This window comes from Mustela nigripes, chromosome X (assembly GCF_022355385.1).
Source record: "Mustela nigripes isolate SB6536 chromosome X, MUSNIG.SB6536, whole genome shotgun sequence".
Lineage (NCBI taxonomy): Eukaryota > Metazoa > Chordata > Mammalia > Carnivora > Mustelidae > Mustela > Mustela nigripes.
In genome coordinates, this window is record NC_081575.1 from 38,429,376 (window position 1) to 38,443,899 (window position 14,524).

The window sequence follows — 14,524 nt, forward strand, 5'->3', positions numbered from 1 at the left end:
ATTTTTGTCATGTAATTCCCTGCTCAAAATTATCTAGTGGTTCAAGGTCTTCCATCTGGTACAGCCCAATATCCAATCTTGTCTCCAGTTTTTCCTGAGCCCCTGAATTAGGCAGACTGCTTTCTCTGAGAGCTTCCCAATATTTCATGGTCAATTCAAACCACAAATATTTGATTCTTGTCCCTTTTCTCCTACTCAAATCTTACCGACCCATCATGATTCAAATTAAATCCCATCTTCTCCACTGGACCTTTCTTGACTGAACCGGATCCTATTTATCAGCCCCCCCCCTTCATTTATCTTATTTCAACCATACATTGTTTTGGGTGGTTGCTTACTTGCTTCCTGTTTAGTAGTCTTTTCTCTTTAATTAGACTATAAACTCCTATAGAACTGAGATCAAGTATGTTACATTTTTTTTAATTCCCCTTGGTGCCTAGCTCTGTGTCCAATGAATGCTTATGAATGGGAAGAAATGAATCAAAATGAAAAACACAAGTTTTGTAGTTCTTATTTATTTTTATTCTTATAAATTAAAGGAAGAACTTCCTGAAGCAAAAACATTTAATTACTTTCTCTAACTCAGGAAATAGCAAAAAGATAATGCTGAACAATTTCAAATAGAAAGGGAGCAGAGGCCAGAAAAGTAAGGGTGGAGAATTTTTTAAATACTTCTTTTTAAAATTTTTTTAAAGATTTTTAAAAATTTATTTGAGAGACAGAGATCACAAGTAGGCAGAGAGGCAAGCAGAGAGAGGAGGAAGCAGGCATCCTGCTGAGCAGAGAGCCAGATGATGGGCTCACTGCGGGGCTTGATCCCAGGACTCTGGGATCATGACCTGAGCCGAAGGCAGAGGCTTTAACCCACTGAGCCACCCAGGCATCCCAAATTTTTAAAATACTTCTGAATTACGTTTTCATTATGGTTGCTGAAGTTTTTTGCAAGTAATGTTCACTGTCGGAACACCCAACAGTCATAATGAAATGTAAGAACAAAACACATTCTAAGGGCAAATATAATATATTCTTGGGTTATCTATATATGCTGCTTGTCTGTGCCCCTAACACAAATGATTGAAAGCCAATTCTACTTCTTTTCAGATTTTCCAATTGTCTTAGTAATAATTCTCCTGGGAAATAAATAACCCATGAGATCCCTTCTTCTGACCCTAAGACATATAAGAAAGGGTCACTTCTTCTTTATTGTAACAAACGTGCTTGGATCCTGAGTCCCTGCCCAGGCCTTTCTGGTTTGGCTTTTATGCTTATTTGTCCCTATTGACAGATATAAGTATCTTGGGTATAACTGTGACTTGGAACAAGAGTGTAAATCAGAAGGGTAGTCATGCCTGCATCATTATCAGCTTGCTTTCTTGTAGGGCAAAGAGTTTATTACTCACTGTAGGGCTTCCTTCAGATTCCCAGAGCTATTTGGTGGCAACTTTGTTCTTTTATGCAGCTACATTCCTTCCCCTTGGAAGTGTTCCTCTGTTACCATTGGACATATACCTGTTGACTGTAATCCCAACTGACTGCTACTTTACAGGGCCAGTTGTTGCTGAAGTGATGGGGCTCACCATGCCCAGATACTGCCTGTTTGGAGACACTTTGAACACAGCTTCTCGTATGGAATCAACAAGGTTACATTAGTACCTGTGATGGGATGGGATGGTAACCTCCTACTGTTGGAAAAGTGATTATTTTTCTAGAGAGGGAAGGAGAACAAGACACCTAATATTTTAATGTTTTTTAAAGAAATGAAAGATAATTCAAGATTAAGATTTTACACACAAATTTCCTGGTCTCTAATGATAAGCCAGTAGGGGGGGATATTGGATTAAATATGTACCCTTCTTGTTCTAGCTATGAAGCTGTGTAGCTAAGTGACACTGAAACAGTCAATTTGATCAAAACAACTAGAAATGTCCTTTGGGAATAGAAAAAAAAAAATTGGCCAGCATGGTGTGTTCGGGGAAGTCATGTTGAAAAAAGAAAAAGTATGGGACTGGCATATTTAGTTTTTCAACTAGTTTGTGGAGACACAACCAGAATCAGCTGCTTCCCACCCGACTGCTGTTTACTGCTCTAGTCCTCTTTCTGAACTAGTTAGGATCCTAGGAGTTCTGGTTTTATCAAATAGCCCTCTTGAATTTAGCTGGCAATTATCCTTCAACCTAAGGAGCTTGGAAATCTGAAATAATTAATTCCAATTAGCCTGTATATAAAATCTTTAGTTTTTATCAAAACAAGCATGGTGTCAAAGATACCATTTCTTTTCCCCCTTCTTTGAGAATAAAACTGTACAAATCTTCATGCCATCTGTCTGTTGCTGGCACCTCTTTTTTGGTTATTTACTGCCACTACAAGGCAATGTCAGAAACACAACATGCCTTGCCCTTTATCAGGATTGAGCAAAGCAATTTGTTTATGCTACTATAGGAAAGCATAGAAAACAATAATAGGTTCTATATACAGTTTTCATGGGTTTTATACTTAAAAAACACTTAAGCTCTTAGCAGTCCTGGCTTTAGCAGCTACTAGGCAAGAAAAGATCTTTCCAAAACTTCAGTAGTATACTCAGACTAGTCTCTGATGTTATGGTGGCCTATATCACAGTGGGTGGTGCCCTGTCTGACCCCACTCTTCATCACTCATGTGCAAAAACAGGCTTGCACAATGGGTCCAGTCTTAGTCAATCTAGCCTGTGCGGCCATGATTAAGGAGGCAGCACGGAACTTAGAAGCTGTTGTCAGAATAAATTTTCTGACATCTGGGAAAGTCTTCGAACTCCATAGACATGGCAGAAGCTATGGAAGTAGTCATCCAGGAACTGCTGCATGTGTATGACTTTGCTCTTGAAATGCAACCCAGGATGAAGTGAAACTGATCATGGAACCACAATGCAGATTTGGCATAGCACTCTGGACTGATGTAAGCTTGTAGAAGATTGAAGTCACATTCTGGTCTGCACCAGGGAAACTCCACTCATTTCACATTGGAAATATAGAGCTGAGAGCAGAAATAGAATTTTCAGTTTTAGGTATCACCTTGTCTAGTGAACAGCTAAGAAGAAGAAAATGGACTGAATCATGCACAGCAGGTGTTTATTAAGTACTGACTATGCAAGGAAGGCATTGTGAGGGATACAAAGAAACAAACGCATGTCGTCTCAGCACTAAAGGGGCTGGTTAGTATGCTTTTCTGGAAACTAATGACTGTGACCAAAATAGGGCATTAAGCTCCACACCTGATTGAAGATTTGTAAAGAGATAGTCTCATGTTGGATATGAGACCAGGACATGTCAGAGGTCTACTAAAAATTAATTTCATCAGTATCACCATTATGCCCAGTTGAATTCACTGATTCTGGAAAGGAAGTAACTAGTGACCTAGTGCTGGACTGATTCTTCTTGCAAAACACGTGGATGTTTATTGGAACGAGCTCTCTCTTTTGACCCGTGTATTCCACACGAGTAGGATTATGACTGACGACCAGATGCTAGTGGAGTCATATACATAGGGCTGGCAAAGGGCACCTAGACGAGCATGCGGCTTTTAGGGACCCCTTTTTTTTTTAAGATTTTATTTATTTATTTGACACACAGAGAGAGATCACAAGTAGGCAGAGAGGCAGGCAGAGAGAGGGAGGGATGCAGGCTCCCCGCTGAGCAGAGATCTCCGCACGGGGCTCAATCCCAGGACCCTGAGATCAGGACCTGAGCGGAAGGCAGAGGCTTAACCCTCTGAGCCACCCAGGTGTCCCTAGGGACCCTTTTTGAACAGAGATTTTGGGTGACCATGACTTAGCAAAGAAGACAAAAACAACAGTACGGAGCTGGGAAAAATGTTACTAAGTTATTATGTGAAAGTTATTATGAGAACACATAGCAGAAATTTCTTGCAGTTCTTTCTAGCCTTGCCTTCCTACTTTGATTGTTTTCAGCTTCTAAAAGAATTATTTTCTCAAGTGTGTGTGGGAATAAGTCTTGGACTCTTATTTAAGACTCAACTTGAACAGGTCTTACTTTATAAGATAATAGTTTTCGAGAAAGTCAAGGATTCTATCTGAGTTAATAATAAGTGACAGCTCTTCACTGAAGAGTTACACTTAGTTGCTACATAAAATTTTTAGTCATAGTTTTCCATGTAACACTCTTATCCCGGGTTGGGCTCATTAGTTGGAAAATAATACATTCGTGTGTATATACATATAGATGCATCTACCCACAGGAAATCTATAAATGTACAATTGTCACAGAATGTTGACCAAGGTCTTGGGACATTATTTTTAATTGATGTTCTATTTTAAGTGCAGCGATACTGTAACATGGTTGTATGGATGCGTATGTAAAAAGATACCCTGCTGTCTCTTAAGTAGGGTATGTAGACCTTGGAAGCTCTGCTTTAGCAGAGAAGCCACTGACACCTAACTTGCCTCTGAGGAGGTCACATTTCAGCTGAGAGCACAGTAGTGGTAGCTGGTTTCTCAATCACAACCTTAGAGTTAAATTAACACCTTTCTGTTGCATGGCCTTTCATCTGGGATAGGGTCTAGGAGGCTGATAAGTGCTCTAGCTAACACCTTATTTGGGCCTGGTGAGGAAGGCCACTCCCCGTTCCTCCCCCTTTTGAAATCCTAACTGAAGTTCTCTCTCAGGGACTTTTCTTAGGGTCTTGTTCATTTAGGAGTGGGGCCATCTATTACATTAATATTTTCTCATTGATTTTACCTGGAAGAATACAGTCACATCTGTCTTTCTTTTACAGCTTACTGCATTCATGTCAGTCACACAATTCTTCAAGCTCTGAGTGAGGGCTATAAAGTAGAGCTTCGAGGAAGGTCAGCGCTCAGGGTATAATATCCGTTTTTTTTTTTTTTTTGGTTTTTTTTTTTAATTCAAGCCACTTGAACACACCTGCTTCTAGAGAGGTCATGGTCTGCTGAAAGAGTTTACCTGGGTTTCTGAGACTTAGAGCTATAATTTGGGCAGAATTTCCAGCCATATTTGCGGTTCCCAAGAGAGTGTTCCCTTTTGCTTCAGTTTTCTTCTCTTTAAAATATGGCCACAGTGAGGAGGAGTGTTACAACTCCTGGGTTTTTCAGACTATGAGCTGCATCTTTCTCTCTTAAAGGATTACTCAGAGTTTGGGTTTTCAGTGAACTGCACTATTATTTATATCTTCTAACTTCCATTTTGTTTACTCTTTGGCTGAAATTCAGACATGATTCAATAAACTAAAGTATTAGTGAGTTTGGGTTTTCTATTTGCCTGCTCAGTGGCCACCTTTCTAATTTTTCATGCACACCATTGACCCCCTCCCATTTACAGAGGGGCTTTATGTCTTCCCTGAAGGACCAGGAGGAGTGAAGTCAGTTCCCGTGAAAGACAAACATTTTGAAGCACCTTTTCTCTCTGTTAGGACGATCCATTGATCTGGGATTCAGGATTAGAGTAATTTTACCTTTTCTTTCTTTCTTTTTTGCCATCTCCACTGGATTCTTTTTATCTTCCTCTAGGTAGTCCCAGAGCCCCTGGCTTCCCCATTTGTAAGAGGCTCTAGAAAGTCGATCATCTAACTTTTTCATTTTTAGACAAAGAACCAAAGCCCAGAGAGGTGAAGTAATTTGATCAGGGTCACACAGTCAACTGATGACAGAATAAACCAAAACCCAGGGAAGTCTGACTTCCCACTGAGTATTGTTTCAATGGTACCATTGTGCATGAAAATTATTTTCGCAGTGATTATACTTCGGCAAAGCAAAACCCAGAATGATGCACAATTTGTTTCTGTCATTGGCAAGCCTTCCTGGGATGGTGGCAATTTACACGTAAAAGGATTTCAGAAGTTAAAGTTTGGAAGGCTTGATTCTGATTGATCAGTTCCTTTTCTGTCTAGTTCTGGTTTGTCTCTTCCAATAGATCTGAGTATCTTCTAGAAGATGGGATGGGTCATTTATGAGGGGGTAGAGGTTCTTTTCTCACCTCTGCAGAGAACTCAGTGAGATGATAGAAGTGGCAACATTACTTGAACAGCGAATCACATTATTCAAGGCTTTTGTGATTCCTCTATATATTGACATTTCTTATCAGAGGACGACAAAGGTGGCTTTATTTCCCAAGGCACTTTCTTCTCTGGATTGCTGGGCACAGATTCTGTCATTTAAAAGCTGAAGAGGTGACACTTTTGAAACTGAAAAGGAAAAATATGCCCCGACCCCCCCATGACTTTTATTGCCCCCAAATTCTAGTTAGGAAGAATCATATCTTTGGGTGTTTTGAGTATAAAAGCAGGACTACTTCAGAAGGGCCCTTTGAAACTTCACAGTTTCCCTTACCCCAGGGAATTTGGGAACCTGCTACAGCAAGATGGAGGAAAAGGTAGGGAAAGTCTTTCCCTGAGGCCATGTCAGTCCAGGTGTTAGAGGCTTCCTGATAAAAGGGCAATACTGAGAGAGAAGAGAGGGGGCCTCAGGGGAGAATGTGAAGGACATTACGTACGTAGTAGGGACTGGGGGATACGAGATTCTTTGTCACGTGGGGCATGCAATATATCCCCAATATGACCATATTACCAGCACACTTCAGAAATTCTGATCCAACAGTTCCATTCCTCATTCACTCTGTGCTGCTGGAAAGCAAGAATGGCTTTAGTACATGGGTCAGGAGGGCCGCATTTTGATAGCCTGCCAGATGTGATAGCAAAGAGGATGGTTGAAAACACCCTCTCCTTCCAGCTGGCTGGTATTTGAAATTCCTACATCAGAACCTCTTCTCTTGGGTTCAAGGATTGGATCCAGTAACAACACTCTTTTCCCACTCCATCTCCTTCACGGGAATGATGACACTTTAAGTTGTTTCCCCTAGTGGATTCAAAAGTGTGGATTGGGTTGGGTGAGAGAAGAGAACATAGTGCAGATGAATAATTAGGTGGGTTAACCCCACTGAGGAAGCTGAGGTAGATTGGAGGAGGACTCATTTAGAAGAAACAAGCTCAGCCTCTATGGGGAGTTGGCCTAAGGCCCACTCCAAACCCCTCTTGTATTGTACTGGCAACAAATCATCAGTGCTTAACTGGCCAAGTCAGCTTTTTTCAATATTTCTCTCTAATGGCCTGGTGATAAGTCATCTTATTACCTCTTCTCTTACATGAGTCCTATTTCAGTCACTGTTTTTTTGACAAGTTTGAAGCTTCTTGCTGAGACTTTATATATATCTAGGCTTATCAGTTATATTTACCAGGACCTCTTTAGGTAAATTTACATTCTGAGAAGACTTTCCCAAATGGTTGTTCTCAGCTAGTTTATGTCCTTGCAGGGTGGACACTTGTAACATTCTGGGGATAAATAGTATTTGATTCTCAGGCCCTTAAGCAGTAATCCTGTTTTATTTGTGATTTCTCTTTTCCCCCCAACCTCTTCCACCCCATCCTCAACCCCTTGCACTCACATACAGAAGTTTGGACATGTGTAAGTGTGTGCACACACACGTGCCCCCCCCCCACCACCAGCGTTTGATCTAAGAAGTAATGAGGTTGGGGGCACTTGAGTCGCTCAGTCAGTTAAGTATCTGACTCTTGATTTTGGCTCAGGTCATGATCTCAGGGTTTCAAGATTGAGCCCTATTGGGCTCTGTTCTGGGTGTGGAGCCTGTTTTAAGATTCTCTCTCTCCCTCTCACTCTGCCCCTCCCCACCACCCTCTCTCTCTGAAAAAAAAAAAAAAAGGAAAAAAGAAAAAAAAGTAATGAGGTTGTATTGGCATAGTCATGAAGGTCAGAGGTCTGGTCTGTAATTCTTGTCCCATCAGTGACTTAATGTGTAACACTGGACAAGTAACTTTATCCTCTCTGTGCTTCCATTTCTTCACATAGAGTCCTCTTCTGACCCGTGATTATCAGGAAGCTCATTAATCACAAGATTTGAAATTCCCAGCCATTGCTTTTTGGCCTCTAGACCTTCCCTTGACTCCAGTGTGTTGGAGAAGCTATGTGGTATAGAAGGAAGAGCATTTAAAATTTGGAGTCTAAGATGTTTACTAGACTTACTGTGATGAGCATTTTTAATATATATACATATCAAATCATTATACTGTATAGCTGAAACTAGTGTTGTATGTCAGTTATATCTCAGTAAAAAACAGCTAAGTTGTAGTAAAAAGAAAATAAATAAAACCTGGAGTTTAGTAAAATTGGGTTTGGGTTCCAGCTATGCTTGCTTATTGACAAGTCATTTAATTTCCATGAAACTCAGTATCCCTATTTGCAGAATGAGGTTAATAATAAACTCACCTTCCAGAGTTTTTGTGAGAATTAAAAAAGACAGGAGATGCCAAAGTGTCTTAAAAGTGTCAGACCAAAGTAAGATACTATTATTTGTGGGGAGGGGGGTGTCTCTGGGACTGCTCAGGGATTGATACCAAGTCAAAGGGTTTGCTTTAGGTTTTGGTTGTTGCATACTTGTTCTCCCCCACTTTCTCTCTCTTCAGCAGAATTTTGGAAATAGGGTGGATAAACAGAGATCTAGGATTTTAAGAATCCTGGATAGGCTCCCAAACCTCAGAGAACCCCTGGGGCTTCCCTGCATACTGTTTGATTTGGAAGTTTGCCTGAGTCCATAACACTCCCATTCTCTTTTGCAACCATTAGTTTTGGCATCCCAGCGTGTGTCCCAGGACTCATCCAGATATCTGGACAATCCTGGCATCCACAAAGCTCCCTTGGGTATTGGCACACTGTCTCAATAGCCTCTTGATCTCAAGATAAACACCCAAATACGCCTGAGGGTTGAGATCCTCAAGTTTGAGCCTTAAGAGTATGTTTTAACAAAGTGAGGTCCAATGACACCTTGAGTATTCTAATTGCTCAAGGGTTGAGTTTTCTAGTGAATGGAACAGTATATCTACTGAGCAACTATTCTATATGAGACACTGCACTAGGTACTGTGAGGAACAGAGTTTAGGAGGCAGAAAATTTGGGTTTGTATTTAAAGCCCCAAACGTGACCCATCAGTGTTTTTATTTAACTGCACTGTGAGCTCCTGAAGGACAGAGCCATTTCTGTATTTCCACACCTGGTACAGTGAGGGTAGAATAAATGTAAGAATGAATGATATGAGTATATTTTAAAGTTGTTCACTTCTTCTGAAAACAGAGTGGCTCCAAACAGTCCAATTATTTGAGTTTTAGGGTGAGTTGGTTGTCAGCTAGTGAAGATTGAGTTGTTGCGGTATTCTCTTCGTACTTGCCTATGGTGGGCTTCTTCAGAGCCTTGAACCAAATACCTGCAAAATGCTTTGAGATTCTTCCACTAAATGTGATTATTATTATTATGGTTGTGGTCATTATTGCTAAGGGATGAATGTATGTGATGTAAAATAGAAAACAATGGATTTGATATTTAAAGGGGGGGGGGACCTAATTGGAATTTCTAAGTTAAACAATTTAGAACTGTTCCAAATGAGATTAGCCAAGAGTGAGACCATATTTCAGATTAATGAGTTGGAAACACATCCCATTACTTTTCTCAGTTTTAGTAAACACACTTTTTTCCTTATGGATTGGAGGAAATGAAAGAACAGATGAAAGAAAATTGAAAGTAGAGTGAAACACATTGAGAGGAGGGTTTATTAGAAAAAGGGGAGGGCAAAGCTGAGGCAGAAAACTTGGCTCCTCTGAGGTAGTTCACTTAGGTCCTGGGGTGACTAGCTAGAATTTATACTCCCTTTTTCTTCTCAGACCATGATTCTTGACAACCAAGAAACCAGGCTGTAGATGGAGGCCTCCATGTTGTCTCTCTCTACCTGTGAGAATCCCTTGGCAGGAAGAAAAGAACACTGCAGAAATGCAGACCTCTCTAAGCAGCCAAGATGCCCTGGCCTTTAAAGTTGTGCAGCCTGCTTTCCATTTCTATTCCAATTTTTGGTTTCTGTGAGAGCCTTTGGGTGACAAGTATTGGGGGAGGTAGACTCTGAATATATGTACTCTAGAAAGGAAAGACAATGGGATGCCTACAGTCGAAAGATCAAAGCAAAAATGACAAACAAATTCTTGAATTCAGCATCCAGATGTTTGGTTACTATAAAGCCAAACAACCACACGTACTCAGCAATGGAGCTGTGTGGCAGTGTGTAGACAAAGCATCTGGATGGCAGCTTCAAATGGTGTTCACTTTTCTTTCTCTTTCTTTCTTTCTTTTTTTTTTTAGAGAAGGGGGAGGGGTGGTGTGAGAAGAGTAGAGAGAGACTCTTAAGCAGGCTCCATGTTCAGCATGGAGCCCAAGGCAGGGCTCCATCTCATGACCCTGAGATTATGACCTAATCTGAAATCAAGAGTTGGATGCTTAACTGACTGAGGCACCCAAGTTCCCCCAAATGGTGTTCAGATTTTGTCTGTCTGCTGTGTCAGCTTATGGAGCTTGTCAGGTATATATAGCAAGGAAGATGTGTAGGAAGGAAAACTCCAGGGAGTGGTGACAAAGGGAAAGCAGAGGCAATTTCTGAGCCAAACTGAATGCTTATACACTGTTGATCAGAAGCACCTCTTTGGGAAAACTGGTTATAGCACATTTAAGATTTTCTGTATTTTCTATAATAAGGGCAAAGGCACAGAAGAGACCTTCTGGCTGGTTGGAAAAAAGGCTTTACAAAGCTCCTTCTTGTGCCCTCACCAATGCGCAAAGATGGGTAAGTACACACTTAATTAGAGTCTTCTTATGCCCCACTATGTTCCACTGTCTTCACTATTTTTGTGTCTCTCCTGTCTCACAGGCAAGTGGGCCATGGCTTACAACCAACAGAGATTTCAGCCTTCCAAAGAAGAAAAGCAGAAAGGCAACTGGTGAGAAACAAGCCATAAGGTAATGGCCAGCAGGAAAACAGAACACTAGAGTTTGCCAAATTTTCAGAGCTGGGGCTCCCTTTGGCTTGGGTGCCAGTCTCAGCCTACACTCTGTTGGCAGAGTGTGATGAAGTTGGTGAATTTCCAATCTCCACTGAGTTGAGCAAAAACCCTGTGGGGAGGCCTTTTGCAGACCAAGCTACATTTGAGGGAGGTCAGCTCCCCTGGCCTGAAAGACTGTTGCCTTCTGCACTGATAACACATTTGAATGTTAACAAGGCTGGCCTTGTCATCCAGTTATCAAACAGGTGCACCTTTCTGTTTAATTGTCAAATACCAGGACCACATGATGAACCACCTCACATCTTTGGAGATTCACATCTATCTGAACAATACAGCAATATTGTGATGACCCCCTTTTCCCAGAATCCATTGACAAGACCATCTTGGAGGGGATGTTATGTCATTTCCTCTGGAGGCACTGTTTGATCCCTTCTGAGGTTGGCACTGTCAACCAAAATAAGATTTTTTTACTCCTTGACTGCCTGAATTGAATTCAGGACAATTTTCCCCATCGCTCCACTTCCTACTAGAATGATTCTGAAGCAGCACCAACATCCTGATTATCAAGAATTCTCCCCATGTATTTATCTCTGAGGAATCCATTGCTTTCTGGGGCTCCTTTCAGTATCTCGTCTCTATCTTGCTTTCTAATTTTTTCTTTTATGGAGACTTTGACCTTAAGACCCATTGTTCCCTCTACATATCCTCAGACATCACAAGATTATGAAGTAAACATTATGACTTCTCCACACACTCCTGCTCCCTTGTTTTTTTAGCATGTTTCATAATAATAACAGTTCTAGCGGCAACTATCAAATGCATAAAACATACTTCTTGTTTTCCCATTAGCTTCTGTTGACTTTGTCAGCTCTCTATGACTGTTTTTTTCCCCTAAGGAAACCCAGTGTATCTTCATTTCTGCAGCTCTCACAGGTACACTCTGTAAGTCATAATATTTATGCTTCTGAAAGTCTTCAGTACTGAGCAGTACTCCCCTATAGCTCCCTGTACCAGCCTCTGCCATCCTGCCACCTGGGACTTAGCTCTGTTTCTTCCTATTGGTCAATACAAGCAGATTAAGCAGCTGAGATGTACATTCACCTAATTTCCAGGAATGCTCTTTCCCAGGGGAAGGAAACACACAGACATGCATAGACATACAGACAGTCTCTTTTTTTTTATCTTTCTTTCACGACAAGAAAGGTCTTGGAAACTCTTGAAGGGTTTTTTTCCCTTTAGTGGGGTGGCATAGACATTGCAGGCACTGTGCAAGAACCTATCCATTCCTTAGAATGTGTTGGAGCTTGTAGAAGACACTGCAGCTGACTCACCATCACTGACTGTGTGTATTGTAATGTTTTCTCAGCCCTATAGATGGAAGTGGCTTAGGCCATTTATACTCACTCCTCTGCAACCCCTTGACCGAGGGCATGTTTCTGTGGGCTGTGAGTATTTGGGACAGGTTCAAGCCAATTGGCCCCCAAATGGATTTGACCTCTGATCTTGGCCTAGTTAGCACTTATGCTTTAATCAGCATGTTCATTGACCATAGTGGCCTTGGCAGACTGTGCAAATAACAAATATCCTCAAGAAGAGCACCCTTGACAAATATCAGAAGGCTTGACCCAAATCCAAGAGCTCTCAGACATTTCACTTCTTTCATTAAATGTCCTATGTTGATGTCATCTAGTAACACCACCTATTCCACAATGTTTCCCACTCTCTCTGAATTTGCAGGCTGACTGCTAGTGAGATGGACCATTGTACAGAAGACCCACAATACCAATGAATGCCTCTCACCTGTTGTTGTCATCATGGAAGTTGTTAGGGGAAAGTCTGAAACATTCAGAGAGTCCTCTGGGGTTGGACAGGGAGGAAAGAAAGATAATGTGAAAGGGGCACAGTTCTGGTGAACTGGCTGCTGTGGCTGCCTCTCAGGAAGAGCCCTGCTATCTCCCAAGCAGCTTCTTCTTCATGTTCCCAAATACCCACCACTGTCCAAACCTTGCTAAAAGTTACCGCTTCATCTAGTTACTTTCCCTAGAATTTCACCAGCTGGGCTATTTGGGGTTGATGAGTCTTTCAATCATAGATGTAGCTTTTGGAGGGTAAGGGGTGATGAATCCCTTATATCACAGTGAAGGTGAATTGAGCTAGGTGTTCAGGAGCACTTGGAGGTTTCATGTTGGTTGGGACCAGGAGAAATGAGGGAGTTTGGCACTTATGACAGATGGAAGGTCATAGTGGAGGTTTTTGGACAACACAAGAGTAGCGGATCCCTGGGAGATGGGAGAAGGGTGAAAACAAGTATGGGAGTGGAAAAGTCAGTTTAGATTCCCCCACTTTTAAACCTTTGCTCTGGGTTTTCTTTGGACGTAAAGAATGGGAAGAAAGCATGCTTTTCCTTCTGCTCTGAGAACCTAGGACCCCTGCCAGAGCTCTAATATAACTGCTCCATGTGGGTTAAATCAGCCTTTGAGGACTGTCCTAGAAACCTGACCACTACATATATATAAAACACAGTTCCTATGGAACAGAGCATTCCAAGTTCCAAATCATTGACTTATAAATGTTTAGGACACATCTCATTAGTAAGTTGAGGATTACTTATATATTAACATGCCCCCTTTTTTGTTAAATTTGTAAAAAAAAAAAACCACCTTATAAATAGCAACATTTAGCTATGAAAACCTGACAAATATAATGTTTATTTGTTCAGTGATCCAGGAAGGTTTAGCAATTTTCAAGCTCTTCGTGTTGAGCAGTGTTGTGTGGCTTGGAATCATTCATACTGAAATCCTGTGAAAGGCTAGAAAGGAGAAGGTATACTTACTGAGTTCTCCATCTCCCACCCACGAGTGAAGGGCTGTGAGATTGGAATCTTTTGGTGAGGCAATGGAAAACCACACTCCAGTTCAACAAATTGTTCTGCCTGGGCAAGAAGTTAGTGAATGACTATACCTCTGAGGATGACCAGTCTACAGGGTTATTCAAGCCTAATTCTTGTGTAAGGGGGCCCCTGGGAAGTAACTTTAGTAAGTTTTGTTCATTACATAGCCATCACCAAAAAGGCCATTTGAATGTAAAATGCAATGGATGTGAATCCTAAGAAAGGGTAGAGAACCACCTCCAAGTTTAGTCATTCCCAAATAGCAGGCCCAACTTGGACTAAGATAAAAAGGTCTCTATTTTCACAGGAAAAAGTAGGAGGCACTTTGTTTTCTTTTTCATTTTGTTTGAATCTCTAGAAAGTATTTAATGAGTATAATTTATAACTCAGATACTATGAGATTAGTGCCAGGAAAAAACAAACAAACAAACAAACAAACCTTCCAGCAAACATACATCTGAATCCCAGTCCACTGTGACCTTAGTTAACTGGAATGCATAGGGAATAGGGGGGAGGAGAAGAGTCTGGTTAATTGTGTTGTTTGGATAATTGAAGGCTAAGAAGTTCCTTTGTTTTCTTATTGCTTACTATTCAAATCTTTCCACAACTGTCATGGTCTCTTTTCCTATCTAAGTAAGGAGGATCTAAGCAACATAATTCAATTGTCCTTGCTAGATAGGTGAGTAGCTCACTGGACCTCAGGATTATATTCTGAACTTGACAGAAGAGAGGTAAGAG

General features: G+C 41.2%; 1 protein-coding gene across 1 annotated transcript in view; it reads left to right on the plus strand.

The window, feature by feature from the left end:
* GUCY2F (guanylate cyclase 2F, retinal) overlaps positions 1 to 10,851 on the plus strand; it is a 95,447-nt gene extending 84,596 nt beyond the window's left edge. Inside the window, 5 exon segments of the mRNA XM_059385195.1 lie at positions 1,547 to 1,645; positions 4,768 to 4,853; positions 10,592 to 10,625; positions 10,628 to 10,679; positions 10,764 to 10,851. Coding sequence (XP_059241178.1) covers positions 1,547 to 1,645; positions 4,768 to 4,853; positions 10,592 to 10,625; positions 10,628 to 10,679; positions 10,764 to 10,851 — 359 coding nt within the window.
* The last annotated feature ends 3,673 nt before the right edge of the window (positions 10,852 to 14,524 follow it).